The sequence below is a fragment of the Eurypyga helias genome, unplaced genomic scaffold (genome assembly GCF_000690775.1).
Source record: "Eurypyga helias isolate BGI_N326 unplaced genomic scaffold, ASM69077v1 scaffold21242, whole genome shotgun sequence".
NCBI classification, from domain to species: domain Eukaryota; kingdom Metazoa; phylum Chordata; class Aves; order Eurypygiformes; family Eurypygidae; genus Eurypyga; species Eurypyga helias.
In genome coordinates, this window is record NW_010234571.1 from 67,501 (window position 1) to 87,951 (window position 20,451).

Genomic DNA, 20,451 nt, shown 5'->3' on the forward strand with positions numbered 1-20,451 from the left:
GCAGCAGAAACACCAGCCTCCAAGCCTTGACGTTTCTACATCCTTCTTAGCTATTTATTTCTTATCTCGGTGGTGTTAAATCACCAAAACCCCCTCTCTCCAAAGAAAAAGAAATGGAAATGCACCCGTGAGGGCTGCATAGTTTGGGTTATTGGTGTGACGCTGGTGTAGTTGCCAGAGGGTAGGAACCTCCAGCAGAAGACAGTGCTGGGATTTGATGGATTTATCCAACACGCGTATTTTCAGAGTCACTTTTGAATACAACTTTTTCATTAGATACAGGCTCTAACAATAAAAAGGTTTATTTCATAGACTCCCCTGCATCAAGGAAAGATGTATTTTGCCACAGTAATAATATTTTTTTTTTTTAAGACTTAGTGATTATTCTGCAACCTTCTGAGACTTTCCTCCCCCCACACCACTTATAAGCCCTGTATGTAGACATCCTGCACAATAGCAGAGCTCTGCATATAGCCTTGCTCTTATTACTGCTCTGTGCAGCGTCATCACCGAGCAGCTTTTGTCATGAGTCAGACCCTTAGGCATCTTAAAGTGTTGTGTCATGGACACGTGCTGACTCTTAAGATTTGTGTGATGAAAATGGAAAAATATTTTTTCCTGACTTAATCTTCCACGAAGGCTGGCAGCAATACTTCCAAACTCGTCTTTTCTTAGAAGGGTAAAGGTTCCTTTATGAAGCTTTGGAGTATATGGGTACTTTGGAGCGCCTGTGGAGTATGAATGTGCTGGCAGGCAGAAGTAGGATTGTGTTTGTTGCATAGACAGTTGGAGCCATCCTCACCCCTCCTCAGAAATAGACAGCCTTGTGTTGTTACACGCTGAAACTGTATCTACATGGGAAAGCTAGTTAACCGTAAACTCTCTGTTTACCCTATGTTCACTGAAAGTGGAGCAAACTCCACTACACGCCGTTTAGACAAAGCTTTCCAGAAGTAATTAATTCTCCCTCAAAGGCAGGTTGAGCTCACACGTACACGTGCTGGCGGGGAGCCTGTCAGATAGTAGGCTTTGCAGTTTCACACTTCGTGCTTGCTGCTCACAGCCTTCCTTGGGTAACCCATCTCGGAGCCCTTAGATTTTCTAGGTAGTCTTTGCAGAGATTTGCCTTCTTTCTCAAAAAAATTTCATTTGAAATCCAAACATGCTGAGAAATTGAAATGACCACTGAGCACTCTGATTTCTGTATCCATGCCTTGCAGTTGTCGCTGTTTGTGAATAAGTTATGTAAAACACCTTTGAAGCTCACAGAGGTCCTTTTTATCATAAGCACGTGGTTATTGCATGTTTTGGGTTGTACTCTAACTGCTATTTTCCATACTTAAATGTGTTTACAGTTCTTGCAGTTGAAATGTTACCTGTGTTTTTCTGGTATTGGAATTCCTGTTGGAATTTTTATCATTTCAATGTATTTTACTCCAAAGTATTTTCTTTGGGATTATGCAGCAAATGTGATGCTGTTGGGCTTTAGCCTTCCTGATGTTAAAGAAATGTTAAAAACATGTTTATGTCCTTCTTTCGTGGCACCCACATAAATCAGTTAAATGCAATTAAGCTGCAGCTGTGACTGTGATGGAGAGTTACTAGTTTCTAATGTTCTGGGATTTGATGAGTAATACTGATGAGAGTTTAGTGGTCTGTAGGTATCCTGTTACAGAGATAAACTTCCTAGAAGAGAGAAAAAATCCTACAGGGAGATTTTGTCATCTTTCAAATGTTAAGTCTTGTAATGTTCACTTTCAAGTCAAATCTCTACACCTGTAACAGCTTTTCTTATTGGGACTGTGTATGAGTGCTTGCTGGTAGAAGTATAAAAATAACGTAAGTGTGTGGTGATAAGATGGGTGTGTTGCAAATACACATAAAATAAATTGGTTCAGACTTAAAGTTCTTTCTTGAAGTTTAGCTGATCTGTCTTAAACCCTTAGCAGAAGTGTGCGTGCAGCTTTCTTGGGAGACTAATGGGAAGTGTATTCTTCCAGTAAAATGTAGGATTCTGACTGATTTAGTATGTTGTTTACCAAGCTCTTCACAGGTGAGATGTTTGTGTTTAGTAGCCAAACATGGAGCATTTTTTCTACAAAATCCTAAACCAGCTTTTAGCACGGTTCTTTACTTTGTGCTCCTTAGTAGAGGCGGTATTCCCAGTGACACTTAATTTCTAAAGTAAAGGGAGGACAATAAAGGTATTTTTCTGTCTTTTTTTTTTCCTACTTTATAAACTGTGGCTTTGTTATAGCAAAAGAAATTTTTAAAGCTTTGTTGGGAGTGACACAGCAGTGTCTCTGCAGGGGCTTTTCCAAGCGAAGGAGAACACCGCTGCAGGTAGGCAGGGGCAAGGCTGCTCCTCCTGGGCTCGGAGGAGAGCCAATGGGGAGACGCAGTGGTCAAGCTCTCACCCAGGCGAGTGGGCCGACAGCAGGCTTTTCAGCGAGTCATGGGCATGGCACGGTGCTGCCAGGAAGTGGCTACTGAGTCCCCAGCTGCACCTTGTCTAAGGAGAGCCAGAGCAAATCCGCCTGCCAAAGACTGTCAGCAGGCTTCAACTCAGGCTTGCGGACGTCGTGCAGGAGTGACGAGTTCAAGCACGGCAAGCACCTGTAGGTCTATGCCATGACCTGCGTGGCAAGGTTCCTTTGGCTTGGCCCAATAGTGCCACTGGGCTTTCTTTAACCTACCCACTGGGATGGTACCACGTTCTGCCTTAAATTGTACATAAAAGTTTTTAACAGTATTCAGGCACCCTAGTTATGAAATATTGACCCTTTAAAAAGTACTTCCTAATGAAGTGAGACAAGAGATCACATCTCTTGTCTTTTCCTACAGCGTTTCACTTGGGTTCCTTTAGTGGTTATTTTTTCCTTGGCTCACATAATCACCATTTTTCAAGGGAAGTCAGCTGGTACTTTGCCCTGTGTATAGTATGCAGACAGCTCAAAAAGTGTTAGATGTGCCTTTTTCTTTCTTATTGAGTAGGGATTGAGAGCTCCCTCTTCAGCCTGTCTGCACCTTAATTCAGTGAGGAGGAGGACTTAAAAGCTGAGTAACAAAGAAAGATGAGCGGTGGAAAAGTGGAGGAGAGACTCGTTTTGTTAGCAGCTTGGAGGTCAAGAAATGCTTGCATCTGGGCTGGGACTGCTTTTACAGAGTTTAGAGACAGGATTTCTCCTAGTCAAACGATTCTGCCTCTGCCTGTGTCTTCTGATAACAACAAGAGATTCTGAAAAATTTTGTGGGACTGGAAACAAGGTACCAATTGCAATATTTTTAGGGAAAGCCTAAAGTGTAAAGGCAGCCAGCCAGTTTCCCATATGTGAAAATTCTGTTGTGCTTGTTATTACTTACTGTTCCTGACCCGTGCTAGGGCAGGTTACCTGCTAGAAAGAAGGTCCTGTCTGCATCACTTTTTCATACTAATGTAAATAATAACTATATATTAATGCCATGTAATATGTTAATAGTTCAGGGTTTTCTCCTGCCATCCTTATTTATGTCTTACACTTTACACATGCAAATTTGAGGACCAGGCTGTCCCAGTCATGTACTAGCTAGCTGATTTGTTTTAAAATGTGTAGAGTTGGAAGGTGTGCACACATGCATGTCACGGCTCAGAAGAGCTCTGGGGAGAAGATCTTTGACATAGATAACCTGTGCATGATTGACACAGGGAAGAATGGCTACAGGGGAGAATACTGAAAGCCCTGCTTATTTGTGAAATAAGTCAAACTTTATACATAGTAGAATAGAAGGTGTTTGTATCATAATGTATCACATATGATGAGATTCAATATTGCATGTTAACCTTTATTTTAACACAGTGTAAGGTAATCCAAAACCAAAGAATTGAAAGTACTCTCCATAGTACTGATTCCATTTGGGCGCTATCTCTGTAAGCGGTATCTTGAGGTACAAAAGTGAATTTGTGAGCAAAAATGTTGAATTTTTAGAATTACTATAAAAATCGCAGAAAATATCCACAATAGAAAATCTGAAAACAATTATTTCCCCACCACCACCGCCTTTTTAAGAAAACAAACAAAAACCCCAACATTTGTGCTAGAATAACATTCATGTGCAGGCAGAGAGGAATTGTCCTGTAGTACTAGTTTTTATATATTGGAGCTACACTGGAGTGAGCCTTAAATGTATTCATGTTTGCCAGTTGTTACATAAGTACCCTTATTTCATTTGGTATTCAGAAAGACATTCTGGCTTTATCTGTAGTGTGGATAATTACATTCTTGTATCTTCTGGCATACTCTTCTTGCTATCTGACAGCACATACTTGATACAGCCTGTTGCCCTATTGCCCATCAGGAAGGAAAAAAAAGAAGACATTTTGGCAGGTAGGAACAGGTGGATATAACTTTCTTTGTCAGTTGGAGCTCTAGATTAATTATTTTTATTTTCCTCACTGTTCTGCATTTGGCCTTGTTTACAATATGGTTACTTCAAAACCAGTGTTATTTTTTACATCATTTAGACCCTACAGGTTTATTTGTGCTTAGAGCACAAAAGACCTGAAACAATTAGCAGTCTGGGATTAAGTAATGCTCAAGAATTGATTCACGATGTAACTATAATTGACCTACTACAGGATAGTGAACTGCAGGATAATGAGGTTCCTCATCTCGCAGGAGGGATTTTATCGGGAAGCAGCATGGTAATACTAACCACCCAAAACTGAGTTGTTAATGTTGCTAGGGTTTTGCTTTTTGGATAATAACAAAGGAACATCAGAGATACGGAAGTTTGATGTTTTTTTAAAGTAAAAGCAATTATTAGAAAAGAGGTTCAGAAATCATGTGTTATAGTAAGATAAAAATGGAAGTAGTCCAGCAAAAATAAATGCTGGGAGATTGTAATTTTGCTTTAGGTAAACAAGTGTTGTCTTAATAAAAGCTTCTCAACTGAAGCCATTAAGTAAAAGATGCTTTGTATCGTAGAATGCAAGACATGCCAGACAGAAACCTCGTTTGATTCTTTTTTTCTTTATTATATGTGAATAGGTTGTCTGGTCTGTAGGAACAGACTTGGTGAATGTCTTGTTTTGCCAAAGACTAAAGTGAGCGCTTAAGTAGGGCAAGACCATTGCAGAGGCTGCAAAGTTTCTTTATAGCCATCTTCCTCAGTGAGGATGTTGAGGAAATACTTAACAGAGACCTATTCTATTTATGCGGTGAAATGAGGTTGTGTGGAAGGCTGAGAGGGGGTCAAACAGGAGGTGCTGTCATAGCAATTGATACTTCCACAAGGAGCTTCCCTTGAAGGGCTAGACAATGTTCATTGAAAAGCTACAAGGAATTTAGAAATGCAGTAGCTGAGCTATTGACTCAAATATGCAAATCTCATTAAGCTGCTCTTCTGGAGAACAGTAGGGTAACAAATGTGCTCATCTTGTTAAACTGCTGTCGGAGTGTATGGATGAAAGAGAATTGAGGAGGTGATTCTGGAAGTGGAAGTGTGATTTGGTTAGTCTTCCCTACCAATAAAACTGATTGCAACAGTAAATTTTAAGGTGGTTATAAAACAACTAAGTTATTATGTTTGGTAAACTATCTACATAGTAAACTAAATTTCTTTCAGCCTCTGAGCAAAACAACGGATAAAAAGAGTGGACTATTAAATTAATTATCCTTCCTTAGATTCCTAGAGAAAACACCCTGTTGAGGTAATTAAAAAAAAAAGTAAAAGTAATTTTGAGCCTAAGTGAAAACGATGTGATTAAAAGAAGACAATATGCTGTGAATAACTGCTCTGAGTTTTGTTATCAGAAAAGCTGATTGTTAATATGTTGGGAAAAAAAAAGTAGTGTGTGCTGCTTTGTCTAGTTGTGTATCAGGTCTCCTTAAAAAGACTTACAAAAGCTCCTTTCTGTACTCTAGGAAATCTAAGTATCTTTTCCCTGTGACCAGTCCTTCTGAAAGGAGAATTAATGATACATTATCACAAGACCTGAGATTTAACACTCGAGCTGTTTATTTCTGCTGAAGTGAAACCAGCTGGTTTCTAGCTCTGTGCTTCAACTGGTGTGTCTACATGCTGGAGGAGTGATGTTCAACATCCAGGATCCATCTCAGTTAAGAGGGTTCATCACTTGCCCATTCTAGAACCGACATGAGGTCAGGTCCTTCCTTTAAGCAGTGGAGAGGAGTGCCTGAGTTGACTTGTCTTGGTTCTCATAAAAGAAATGAGAAATACCTTAGGGTTGTGGTTTTTTGTTTTGGGTTTGGTTGGGGTTTGGTGTGGGGTTTTTTTGTTTGTTTGTATTGCTGAGGTTTTTTTGTGGGTTTTTTTTTTTTTTTTAATCTTTATTTATTAAAGCTTGTTCACAGCCTTGAAAGAACAGGCAAAGCTCCAAACAAAACTTTTGTTTGATAATGAGTTAGAGAAGTCTGTGGAAGAGGTCTTCAAACAATTCTAAAGAGACCAGCTGGATAACTGGGCAATGTTGTTCTCCTTGTTTTTATGGTAATACATGTAAAGATTAATTTGAAAACTCTGAGACATTTCTGCACTTGAAAGCTTTACCTATTTGGCTTAATTGGGGAGGGCAAAGGAGAGGTGTAGGCATCACGGTAATGTGTCCCAAAAGGAGCTAACGTGCCTTTTTGTACTTCTTCTTACTCGGGATGCAAAGAGGAAGAGTAGAGAGTAATCCACTGAGGAAAGAAAGTGACAGGAGACCAGGAGAGATTAGCTGCCTCTCAAGGGACCTTGTAAAATGAGAAAGATGTACCTTTCTCATTCTACATTACGGCAAGCAGAAGATGGTCTGGGCTACACAGTCTGCAGGAGGGTCTGATAAATAAATGACTAGCATGTACATGAGCATGTGTAAGGAAATAAGCTTCATGAGGAGGAGTAGGAAAAGCAACGCAGAGGCTAAAGGGGACAGATACCTTGCTCGATGGGCTCTGTGCTGAAGCCTGGGGCAGCAGCAAAGTTGGGCTGATGTTTCTGAAGTTGCCTCTCGCTGGCAAGGAAGGCTGCTTTGTGATGGTGGTCGGTGAGTCAGTGCGTTGGGAACTCTGAAGTTGACAGGCAAAGAGCCTACATCTATTTGAGGGGGAGTACTTTGTGGAGAAAGGAGCTGGATTAAATTTGGTTTTATCTTAAAAACAAGAAAGGCAGTTTTTGTTTTATTGGGAGGTTTCTTTGTAAACAAAGGACTTTTTTGGCTTGAAGGCAAAATTGTTCAATTGCTCTAAAGGCACATTACTTCTGGCAAGTCAACTTCAGTGTAGCAGAAGTTTTAAGAATAAAATCTGAAATACTGTGGTTTCACAAGCTAAACCCTGCTTAGAGTAAGAAATTCTGTTTTGTTTCAAAAGCCAAATACAGAAATCTGCAAATGGAAAACAGGATTATCTGGGAGTAAAAAAAAAAAAAAAAGAAAGATTTGTAGTTTAGGGAGAAGGCAAGCATATGAATAAGTTTGGTACCACTTGTTAATGTGATTAATGTGATTCTGTTTGTCTTACAGCCTGAGAACAAGGTGATTAGCAAATGAAATAGAAGGATGTAAAAGTCATTAAGAAAAGAAAAAAAGGCACATTGCTTCTTACATAACATATAATTAACCTATGAAATTCACTGCCAACCTATACTATTGAGGTCAAAACCAGAACGGAATTCAGAAATTATTAGAAATACATTTGCATAATGAGAAAATCCACAATTCTATTGTAGGATTTTCTGTAGGTTTAAAAAGAAAGATCTCTGGGAGTATTGCCAACTAGTACCTGGTTGTGAAAGGCGGGGGTAGAGAATTGCATGATAAACACGTTGTATAATTACCTGGCATTGCTTGCATTTAAGCATAATGTAAGCTTGACTTGACTTTTTTATACTTCCCTTTGAGAGCTCATCTCTCTCTCCTGGCTAAAGAACAAGCCTGGGGAGCTGAGCCTCACAGAGCCCAAGTGTGAGGCCTTGTGAGGTGAGGCCTTGTGAGTAACTGCCTCTGGTGCCGACAGGCATTTTTCTGTGTTTTTGTAATAACTTGCAGTGTGAAAGCAATTAAAGGAATCCACTAAGTATTAAAAAAGGCAGGTCTGGTGAAGTTCCCACTGACTGGAAAAGGGGAGACATAAGCCCCATATTTAGAAAGGGAAATAAGGAAGACCTGGGGAACTACAGGCCAGTCAGTCTCACCTCTGTGTCTGCCGAAATTGTGGAGCAGATCCTCCCGGAAAACATGCTAAGGCATGTGGAAAATAAGGAGGTGATTGGTGACAGCCAGCATGGCTTCGCCAAGGGCAGACTGTGCCTGACAGATTTGGTGGCCTTCTGTGGCAGGGTTACAGTGTTGGTGGATAAGGGAAGAGCAGGTGACATTATCTACCTGGACTTCAGCAAAGCGTTTGACATTGTCCCACACGACATCCTTGTCTCTAAATTGGAAAGGCATAGATTTGGCAGATGGACCACTTGGTGGATAAAAAACTGTCTTGGTTGCTGCACCCAAAGAGTGGTGGTCAATGGCTTGATGTCTGAGAGCAGTGAGGAGCAGTGTCCCTCAGGAGTTGGTGTTGGATGAAGATGCTCAGAGGGCTGGAGCACATCTGCTATGGGGACAGGCCGGGAGAGTTGGGCTTGTTCAGCCTGGAGAAGAGAAGGCTCCAGGGAGACCTTATTGCAGCCTTCCAGTGCCTGAAGGGGCTACAAGGAAGCTGGAGGGGAACTTTGTACAAGGGCCTGTAGTGACAGGACAAGGGGTAACAGGTTTAAATTGAAAGTGGGGAGATTTAGAATGTGTATCCGGCACAAGTTCTTCCCAGAGAGGGTGGTGAGGCACTGGAACTGTGGAACAGCTTCCCAGGGAAGCTGTGGATGCCCCATCCCTGGAAGTGTTCAAGGCCAGGCTGGATGAGGCGTTGAGCAACCTGGTCTAGTGGAAGGGGTCCCTGCCCATGGCAAGGGGGGTTGGAACTAGATGGTCTTTAAGGTCCGTTCCAACCTAAACCATTCCATGATTTCTGTTTTGGATCTGGACTGGGTCAAGTACTGTACACCCCAGTGCTGCAACCAATTACTTATGCAGGCACAGAAGTTTTAAAGTGTTTTGTTCATTCATCTTTGTAGATCAATTAATTCTGATAGATTTGAGATGTAGTATTGCATAAATCCGCAGTTACTTATATTCATGTTAAATGTGATTTTTATTTGGGGAAGAGAGGGTATTAATTTTGTTGTTTAGAGTAACTATAATCTCTTGAGTGTCAAAACTTTGTTAATTCTCATGCAGCTAATCCTCAAATAATAATTCACTTAAGCAGAATGACTTCACAACAAAAATAACTGCTTAGGTGCAGATTATTGTAACTTACTCTGTTTTGGCCTATAAAGTGTACCTAAAATCCAAGTGAAAAGATAATTGGAAATTGTTCAGAATCTTGTCATTATCCTCAAAGAGTCTCAACCTCCCAATTAAAAGCCAGAAGGGCAAGCATTTTTAAAAGTGCTGAAGCTAAGAGTTACAGAAAACTCAGAAATGAAGTTTGGAAAAGGGAAAACTTTAGCCAAGAATAAAAAAGACGGGGAAAAAAAACCCACTAATGCTTAATGACTGCACAGATGTATTATAGTAGTCAATAGAGGCAAGAGAGTTCAGTAAATATTTTTGTTCTGTGCTTGGGAAAAAGGCAGATACGATGTTCACATCATGGGATGTATGATAGCATGCTCTCTGTTTTCACAGTAATCAAGGAGACGGTTAAACTGTTGTTAAATATGGCATTTTTAAGTCAGAGGCCCAGGTAGCATGTGCATCCTTGAGCTCTGAAAGAGCAGGCTGGAGAATTGTTTGTCATTCGTAGAGGTTGGGTTTTTTTTTAATAGTACTTGAAAAACAGAAAAAGTTCCAGAGAACTTGAAAAGCACTACAGAACTACTTTCTGAGAAATAGATCTAATCCTCTAGGTCTGACACTAGGCTTGAGTGGAATAATAAAATTATTGAGTTGATTTATTGAATAAATGTACAAGGTAGTAATTAATGCTAATGAGTCCTGGTTCTTGGAAAATAAGTTCTATCATGTTAACTATTATATTATTGGCATAGTTGAGTTTGTGTAATAAAATAGTTCAGTACAGCTGTGTAACACAGTTGGCATTAAACTTGCGCGGTATCTTTTTTTTAGAATCATAGAATAGTTTAGGCTGGAAAAGACCTTTAAGGAGACAGAGTCCCTTAGTCAGCTAGGATGACACAAATCCTTACAGTACCTATGAAGTGTATAGCAGCTATCTGCTAAGTTTTATGTAATTGTAAATGTTTCAGTCATACTGCCTTGGGATCAGACTTTGGTCTTGTTTTATTTAGTTTTTGATAGTGTGTAGGGCTCTGACAAGGGGAGTCACTAAGGCAAGAGTGGCTGGAATCCATCTTCCCCTGGGGCAGGGATGTCCCAGCTGCATAACAAGCTACTGGTCTGTCCATGTAGATAAACTTCGAGGGAAGAAGGGTGGTAGATGGATGAAGGCAACATCTCAAGCTAAGCCATCATCTCTGTTTGTCAAGAAATCCCTAGGTAACATTAAATTATTTGTGTTTGTTTGCTCAAAGCACAGGCTGAGTGCTATGTAATGCAGAGACGAGTGACTGTTGTGAAGCAAACTGGGTCACACCTCTGCTTCTAGTCAACTGTGGGTTGGTACAGCCGGAGAGGAAGTTGTTCTCTGAGACTTGAAGGCTGTAAACTGTTTTTTAGGTGGGTTGGGTAATGTATCCTAGAAAGCAGTAAAATGGGAAAAAGGGATCTCTCAATGAACGTGGTGATTGATTATTCAAGAGATCCCATAATTACATGAAATCGATGCACCTATTCCATCCATAGTGGTTGGTGTCACTCATAAGCAGTTGGAGTTTGGTCCCCAGAGTAAAGCAGTTACGTGAGGGGTCGTTGGTTTTACTCCCCGAGCAAATCGCAGTGGACTGAGCTGCAGCTTTGGCTCAGGACAGTGCTGCACATCAGTGAGCACCCCTGTCCTTTCCTTTATGGGGCTGACAGCTGCTCCTGCCTTCTCTTCCCACTCGGCGGGAATGGTGGGTGTTCTTCTGCCTGCGCAGATTCCCTCTGGAAAGTCAGTTTAAGTGAATGAAGCCTGTCCTTCATGCCCTCATTGCGTCTAGTAGGTGCTATTTGGGCATCCAGTTTCTTTTTGGGGCCTAAATCAGGCTTGTTTTTTTCTCAAGCATTGCATCTGTGTCCTCTTTCAGCTGGTATAAAATCCTTGTACAAAAAATACGCTCTTGAAACAGAGCTACGTGAGGTTTTCTCCTCCGTGGCTGTGGTCACAAGGGGACTGTCACTTTCCTTGCACAGGCTGTAGTGCTGTATTTCCAGAGGCGAAGAGGCCGGCAGTGGATACTCATGCTGCTTCATCACAGGTGCCGGTAGCAAATCTTCTTAGTACTTCTGTGGTGGTTTTTATGATTTCCGTTGCTCTGTTTTGCACACTATCAATTGAAGTGTTAGTCTTTAATAGCTCTCTTGCATTGTTATTAATAGTAAGTTGTTCTGATTCATAGTCAAAAAAAAGATGATAGAGTGAAACTTGTCCGTTAAAGATAACTTCAAATATTCTGCCCATCTGTTTCCTGTTCCTCTTGAATGACAAGTGTTTTCCTATCTCAGCTTTGCTTTCCTTTGGCCCTTTTCCTCTCTTGAAATTTCCACACAGGGTTTTAGTAACCTAATAAGAAACTGCGGGGCATACATTTGGTAGTATCAGGTACAGGTGCTGGGTTTATAAGCTAGCGCTGTTGATCTGATATTTCCCTCTGTACTGCCTGCTTTCTTCTGTATCTCCTTTGCCTTTTCAGACCTGTAATTTTTCTAAGTGTACAGAATTTTTCCCTTCTCTGTTGTCCCCTTCCCTGAAGACCCACATAACCTGGCTTTACCAAGCTTTCACCATGGTAATTATGTTGTCATGACTCCAGTAGCTTAAGTCATGCTAGTTCTGAGCAACGTCCTTTTTTCTTCAGGTTCAGTCTTTCTCACCTTCTTTGTCTCAGAAATCACCTGAAAACTGCCAATTCACACTGAATTCTGTCATTGTTCGCTTTGATTTTTAATACTGTGCATTTTCTTTTCTTGGTTCCATTTTTCAGTTTGGTAATACAGAGATTATAGTTACTTCTAATACCTGCTCTTTAGATTATAGTTTCACTTTGTATAGATGGTCTGAATCTCAGATTCATGCAACTGTGGTTGATAAATTTCTTTGGGTGATGGTGATTTTATATTGCCATGTTGTTTTTCTGATGACGGGCAGGGGGTGGGACACACACAGAGCGGTGCGCAATAGTCTGAACTAGAAACGTCCGAACTACGTCAGACATTAAGCATTGGTCAGTGAGGTTTTTTGCCAAGTTGGATGGTGCCTAATCAAAGCTCCCACATTGCTCTTTGAGTTTCTTGGAAGTTGCAATCTATTCTGGCATTACACTCGCCTCGCACTAGGCATAAGCTGTGTTTGGTATTTTGACAGGCATGCTTTGGAGGCAGTTGTTAAATATGTCTCTGTCTGTACTGCTCTGATCTCCTGTCGGAGGAGAGGCACATATGGGTTAGAAAGCTGGCATAAGTTCTGGACTGAGTGACGGGCTTGTTTGTCGTGATGAGCACCAGTTTGTCAGGGTGCTCGTCTTTGCTGCTGCCTGGGGTAGGTGAGACGTTTACTCATTTTCTTGACAGTGTTTCCCCTAACAGTCTCATCTGATCTCAGGCCCCAAGCCCATCTTACTCATGGATCGTGGTAGCTTGACTGGGAGCAGTGTTCTCACATGCCAGCGTCCAGCTCTACGATGTTTCTTGGTGCCAGTTTTTGTGTTTTAGAGACAAGCTCTGTTGCTGGGAGTGTCACCTAACGTAAAGCAGCCGTGCTCTGAGCTGAAGTCTGTAGTTACCAGAACTACTTCTTTGTTAAGCGGTGGATTTTATGATGATACGTGACTGAATTATGCGTTAGGAGCGTCCCATTTTGTGGGGTGTTGAGAGGTGGTAACAACAGCCAGTGAATCCAGCGAGGCTAGAAGAAGGATTTGAATAGTGTTTAGCTGGAGGAATTTTGAAGTAGTTGAGTCCTTTTTAACAAAGATAAATTGAAGGGATGGTTTTGCTAATAAATACCTTCCTGATGACTGGAAATTGAATGTAAGATAAGCTCAGAATGGAGATTTTTCAGGTGGCTCATTACAGGAAAAGATTGGATGCGTACAGTGGGTTATCCACGTCTGGAAATCTCCAGGGAAAGGCTGGCAAATACAACAGGCGAGGTTCTAGCTCGGGTACCAGTACAGGTGTTGACACAGCAACTCGCTCTTGGGTAGGTCCTGTCCTCTCTTGCTCAAACAACCAGATTACGCAGCAGTGGCTCCTTGTGGCTTCACAGTGTGTAAATCGGAGAGGGGCACGTGGTGGTTTAGTTTAGTGGTTAGTGTAGTTGTAGTAGTTTGGGTGTGGGGTTTTTTGGTTTTTTTTTTTTTGTCTCAGCAGGTTTTTTGGTTGAAGCATTGTCGTTTTCTGCCTTTGTGCTCTGCCAGTGCCACACTCAGCATTACCTGACTGCGTTATCTCGGCTGATGTGAGTCAATCCTCCACCAGCCTGCACCAACCTAGTAACGTTCTTCTCTGTTTCTAGTTGAAACCTGCTTTCTCTGTTAAATTTTGTCAAATGAGTCATACTTCCTTTTATTTATAAGGGCTGTTTTTTTAACTGGTAGTGATGATGTTGCAGATTTGGCAGGCAAAGTGAGAATTATTTTGAATAATATCAAACCATACACTGAGAATTCTTGATCAAAATATACAAGTTTTATTTGCATCTTGAATTACGGTTTCTCCTTATACATCATTATTTTGCAGAAGAGATGGCACTAATATGTATTTATTTGTCAAGTATTGACAGAGGCAGCTCTTCTTTCCTTTTAGGAATCTGGGTAAAAATGGCTTATCTAACAGTAGTATTCTATTGGATAAATGCCCACCTCCACGACCACCGCCTCCACCATACCCTCCCTTGCCAAAGGACAAGCTGAATCCACCTACACCTAGTATTTATGTAAGTAAATCTAATGGTAGAAGTGCATTGCTGCCTGTCTTTTGTGATTGTTTGGATCTCTGAATTACATAATGTAATTATTTTAAAGATGCACTATTCACAGCTGAATGACAGTGTTCTCCCAGCTAGCTTGTAAGTGGGGAAGATGTTAACCTTGAAGAAAATTTCGAGACATACTTTGACTCCTAAAGTACTTGTAAATTAAGAATTTCTGTAAACGAAAGGAAAAATAGTTTCAGATTTTTGTTTGTTTGTTTTTAATAGTCATAATATTGGCAGGAGAAGCAAAACAGTTCATTAGATACAATGCACAATATTTCAATTATATATGTACGTGTTTTGCCAAGTTACAGCTTAGATATAAATGAATAAGTAATTAAACTAAGTTGTCCTAACAAGCTACTTCAAAATCTAGCGAAGAAAAAATTAATAAAAGTTGAGGTGATGTTAAGAACAAAATGTCTTTAGGAAAGAGCAGGTTTTAGGTGCATAGTATTTTCTTACACAACCATTAAAGCTTCTGTTATGGAAATCAAGTTTCATAATAGCTTTATGAAGAGTTTGAGCTAACTCCCTTAGTAATAGAAAAATAAATTATAGTATGTCCATACAACCAGTGTGAAAACCTCAAAGTTAGCTTTGGTCTGCACAGCTTGGGGACCGGAAGCGGTTGGCACTTTGGTCTGATACTACACAAGCATCCTGCTTGAGAGCTAGGCTAAGTTGGAAGCAATAGAGCTTCCAGCTGTCTCCAGGTGTTGCATCTGAATTGATCTGCCTTACTAAAAGTCCGCCACAGCTTTCTCGAGTCTGTACAAAACTGGTAAGTTACCATGCTGCAGCGTACTGTGCAGGTAGGACAGTGTGGGTCCCAGTATTTGGGAACTCGGTGTTGTGTTTTGTTTATTGAAAGACACATCTTCAGCATTATAAAAGATTCACAACAATTAAAAAGAAAAAAATAATGGGATAGACTGTAACATAAAATCAAGATCATAGACCAACCTTTCTGGTTAACATGAGAGATCCTGTGAGAGGAGTCTTTAATTGTACTGTTTCTTGTATACATTTTCTATAGACTTAGCTTTTTTGACTTCTGAAAAGGAAGTTAGTGTATTATCTTGCTCTTCTGAGAATTCTGTAGATTTAGGGAAGGTACAAGGCTACTGTCAGATAAAGAAATAAACTGCAGGAAACCTGAGTTGCAAAAGCCAAAGCAGCCTGGGAATAATTCATGCCAAGAAATAAATTGCAGTAACAAATTAATTGCAGGAGTGAAACCCAGCTTTTAACATGAAAAGGGTTGTGTGATGTAGCTGTTCATTCCCCGCAGCACAGGGAAATGGAGAAAATTCCTGTCTTTTCTGTTGTTTCTTTTTTTTATCATTCTTATTTTACAAATAAGGAGACTAAATTCATCTGACATCTAATATTCCATTATAATTTTACAGTTGGAAAATAAACGAGATGCTTTCTTTCCACCTTTACATCAATTTTGTACAAATCCAAACAACCCTGTTACTGTAATACGTGGCCTTGCTGGAGCGCTTAAATTAGGTAAGTTTACCTGATACGTTTTGGGGGTTATTTTACTTTGGGAAAAAAAAAGGAATTTTTTTTTTTAAAAAAGCCCCTCAGTTCTTAAAAGTGGATATTTTATTTCTGTAATTCTGTATTACTTGTGTATTCCAAGTAATTAGGGTAATGTGTCATTTCTTAGTTTGCTACTGTTTCTAATCTCGATCATCTCCAAAAAAAGCCCAGCCCCAAATCCAGCAGATTTTGTTGAGCACAGGGAGGAGCTGAGCTGTGGATACGGAATCTTACAGATGGACTTTTTTCCTGTGAAGACTGTGACTGTACACGTCTTTATGCTTAGATTTAATGATCTGTGATCTGACTGTGTATAATATTTTGAACTCTGGAGATCGAAAAGCTGTCACTGCTGGTGGGAAATGCCTTACATAATGGAAGTGCTTTCATAAAACTATAATCCAAAAAATGTTTTATTGGTAATAGATTTAAACGTTGTTTGCAGATTAGTTTACACAAGTCCTGTAAAGTGATTCTTGGAATATAGTCCATACAGTAGCTGCCAAGTTTTTTTTCTAAGCTTCTACTGTTGTGTGCAGAAAAATTTTCTGAATGTTAATCACACGTTAATTTTTAACCTATAGGTGGGCATGTTATGAAGGCTGAGGGGAGGGTAATTGCTTTAGTTTAAACCTTCAGATAACTTTTAAGTATCAATGTCTTCTTTTCTGGAAACTTTTTATTGTATTTTAATTGTCATTTATGAATTCTATTCCTATTTATTTAGATCTAGGACTCTTCTCTACTAAGACATTGGTAGAAGCAAATAATGAACACATAGTAGAAGTGAGGACACAGCTACTGCAGCCAGCAGATGAAAACTGGGACCCCACTGGAACAAAGAAAATCTGGCGTTGTGAAAGCAGTAGATCTCATACGACGATTGCTAAATATGCACAGTACCAGGCCTCCTCATTCCAGGAGTCTTTAAGGGTGAGCCCATTGTCATTATTTAAGTTATAATTTACAAACTGTATACTGTCTCTGGAGCCAGTTAATAATGGCTGTTGAAAACAAACAGAAGCTGTTAAGGAAAAGGAGACTTTTCCAGTAGCATGAAGAGCACAGGTAACTTTACTAAATCTCTTCAGAATAGAGGGTCAAATAATATATAGGGTGTTCCTCCCAGATAGTTAATGTAAAAATGTTCTTAATGTAAAACTCCTGACTGTGACATCCTTTAAAAGTTTGTTAGCTTAAGCTAACAAGAAGTTGAAATTCATATTAAAATATTTAGAACTTAAGATGCCTTTTTTTAACGTGTATTGCTTCTAATTCCACATACTCTTTGAAATCAGATTTCTTTGTTCTTCATAGTAACGTGAATTAATTTGAATGTGGCTTATTAGAAGTTTATGGTCACACTTGTCTTTCAGCTCAGCAGCTTAAAGTATTAAAATAACTTTTTCCCAGAAAAGTGACTGATGCTCTCCATATTCGTTATCGTTTGGTTCCAAACAGCTTCTGTTTGGTTTGGAAGTTTTGGACGTACGTGCCAGAGTGAAATATTTGAAGTGTTACTTTATTGGTATTACTTTTTAATGTTTTTGCTGAAGTAATGAGCACATCATTGGAATTAGCTATCTGTACTCCTCAGCGCCTTATTTCATCTGGTGTTACAAACAGATTAGGCTGAGGTGAAAGTAAGACAGGAAGATATTTTTGACCAGTTGTTAATTAGAAAATGGAGAAAACACTAACACGGGCAATTGACTATTGCAGTTTTCACTGACACTACACAGAAACAGCAAGGGTTTGCGTAAGAAAGAGAAATTACAAATTTAAAATTCGTGCATTAGACAAAATTATTAGAAACAAAGGAATGAAAAGGTACTTGAAGAGAAGCGTAGGTTGTCACAAGGCTCTGAAGGAGACTGATACAGGATGAGGAAAAGAAACAAGAATAGCAGTGGGGAGTGCTGAAGTCATCAAGAGCTTGGGGCAGAAATAGGTTTTTTCTTCTTCTGCAGTGGTAATAAATTTAAGTAGGATATTGGCTGAAGTTTTCTGGTGCCCACTGAGCAGTTGCACCAGCGTTGTGTTCTTGTACATCATTCCAGAGAGGCTGGAGAACATTATATACATACAGTGTTCCAGTGACGTACATGTTTAATAACCCACGTAACTGATCACGTACCAGCTTGTCAGCAACTTTGGCTTTGCACCAAGTGAACTGCAGGATTTTCTGATTTTTTTTCTTTCTCTGTTACAAATTGGTTGTAAAAATGTAATCTATAAAATAAATTTCAGAATGGGGATTTTAATTTTTCCCTGAAGACATTGGTTTAAGTGTACGCATGTCCTTTGCCTAACACTGCTTTGACCTGTCCTTAAGTGACTTTTCACAGTGTTGAAATGAAAGCCTTGTTTCTTTTTTCTACAGACACAGTCCTCCTGGCTTGCCCTAAGTGGTCTTTCTGGTTTTTTTCTTGGTTCCTCTAACCACTCTTACATTGCTCTTCCAACATGTCTTGCAGTGTTTGATAAATCCGTCATCACTGGGTTCCTTTTTGTTTCCCTTTGTCCTTCATTCAAAGGATGAATAAGACTTTCTCAGGTACATAGGGCACTCTGAGATTTAACAACAATCCCATTCAAAGCCAGAGATCTTTGGATAGCCTCCAGGCAGTTCGTTCTTCCTTTTTGTCTTACTCTTTTTCCTTCTGTGTCTCCATATACTTGCCAAAAAAGAAGTCTTTAGAACAGGGTTTTCCACCCACTCTGCTAAAAAGATCAAATGACATACTTTAATATTGGTTAGACTTTTTCCACTGCTCATGATCCCAGCTGCTGTGGGGCTAAAATAGCATATGGCTGTGGAAAATTCAAAATATTTTATAGGATGTATTTGATAAAATTAATTTTATAAATATTAGACATTCTAGTTTCCTGTCAGGAGACCTGCTTGACTTTGAAGGAAGATAAATGTTGTAGTCTAAAAAAGTTAACAGCATTCCTTAGGATTGGATTCCAGTTCACCTGCATGAAGAAGCAAACCAACATGCTCATTTACGATGCTGATGTAGGCTAGCAGAAATGTTTATCATGTAGACATTTTCTGTTGTCCTGGCCTAAGCTTCACCTAGTTCGTAGTTGTGAAGAATTTTTTGCAATGGCTTTTGACTAACAACTATTTTTTTCCTGTTAATTTTCTTAATGGTAATATTCACATAATGTCTTAGATACAGATATTTTAAAGATTGTACCAGCATACCGAAACAAATGTACTTATGTCTGTGAACATGTTATCCCTTTATACCTACATACTTTATATACTTACTTTTATGTTTATATAGAGAGATACATATAAAAACCCAAACATTTTCACATTTGCATTTTATAGGAGGAAAATGAGAAGAAGAGTCACCACAAGGACCACTCAGATAATGAATCCACATCTTCTGATAAGTAAGTGTGGTATAATTATTACAAGTCTGTAGTTGGTTTTATGTGGGTTTTTTATATCATTCCCATTTTCACATTCACCTATTACATTTTTTTGTATGTGCAGCTCTGGGAGGAGGAGAAGAGGACCTTTTAAAACAATCAAGTTTGGGACCAACATTGACCTGTCAGATGACAAAAAGTAGGTTGATAACAGTTTCCCTGCTCACAGTGGTGCTCTACAGTACAGTACTCCATCTGGAAAACCAATGCATTCTTCTCAGACATCAGTCAGCCTGTCGATACATGCAATTCCAGTTGCACACCCCATTTCCACAATTAAATTGTTACCTCTGGTCTTTAAACTGTTGTTACGAGTCCTCCTCACCCTAAAATATCTTCTCAAGCTTTTCTTTCCAGTATCTTTATTTTTCCAGAAGTGAATTTAAAACATCCATCAGAAACTGTTCATTCTAGTCCTCCTTCTAATACATTCCCTTTGTTTCATTCTGAGGCTTTAAATTGTTTGCTTACAACTTCTCACAATACCAAGTTTTCAGTCTTTGCACAGAAATTGTAAGATTTTTGTTTGTTTGTTTGTCTTGATTTTTGTTATTTGATTTTTCTTTCCTTTTTGTTCCTACTGTCATACTTTGTTTCCACTTTTTCATACCTCTTGCTTTTTCTGTCCAAGAGCAGGGTTCAAAATACGTAGTAAAGACCAGACCAGTGCTTACCTGTGGATAAGCCATGAAACCTCCCCTAGAACCTCAAAAAATAAAAAAAGGAATGAATTGACTGTTCTATAGACTACATATCTTTCTGTGAGTAGGTGAAGGTAGCTCAGAAGAATATCCGAAAGTGTTAGAAATACTCTGAAAGTGTATTTTTTTTTTTGCCCAGTAATAATTCTTTTATTTGTTTGAATCTCCAGTTAGTATATATTTCCAGAAAAGATCCAGCATGTCCAAGCTGTCAGTCAAGCCAGGTGCTGTACAAAAATTCTGATTTACTTCAGTCATTAGAGTAGAAGAAAAGGTTATGGTGTTTGAAGCTGGGGAATAAGGCCCACTGAAGATGCTGAAGTCTTCTGGGCTGTAGTCACTGAAGGATCAATGTGTGTATATATGTATGTGGTTAGAGATTGTTAGAAAACTGTAAATATTGATGCAATTTTTTCTAAAGAAAATTTCATCTGCAGACACAGAATTGTTGCTGATAAACTAGCACGCAGGGCAGACCACTGGGAGAGAGACTTTCAGTTAACCTAACTAACGCAAGGCTCACAGGGATTTGGATGTTCATACTTTAAATACTTCTTGTAGGATCCCAGGTGGATGCCAGACCTTCTGATCGGCAGACTCACCTTTTGGTACAAAACTGT

General features: G+C 39.5%; 1 protein-coding gene across 5 annotated transcripts in view; it reads left to right on the plus strand.

Annotated features, from left to right (window-relative positions):
• The window catches only part of KDM6A (lysine (K)-specific demethylase 6A), an 85,238-nt gene that overhangs the window by 48,200 nt on the left and 16,587 nt on the right, over positions 1-20,451 (plus strand). For all 5 annotated transcript variants that reach the window (XM_010146480.1, XM_010146483.1, XM_010146482.1 and 2 more), the window contains 5 exons: positions 13,961-14,090; positions 15,542-15,647; positions 16,411-16,616; positions 19,027-19,091; positions 19,195-19,269. In XM_010146480.1, coding sequence (XP_010144782.1) covers positions 13,961-14,090; positions 15,542-15,647; positions 16,411-16,616; positions 19,027-19,091; positions 19,195-19,269 — 582 coding nt within the window. The remainder of the gene's footprint in view (positions 1-13,960; positions 14,091-15,541; positions 15,648-16,410; positions 16,617-19,026; positions 19,092-19,194; positions 19,270-20,451) is intronic.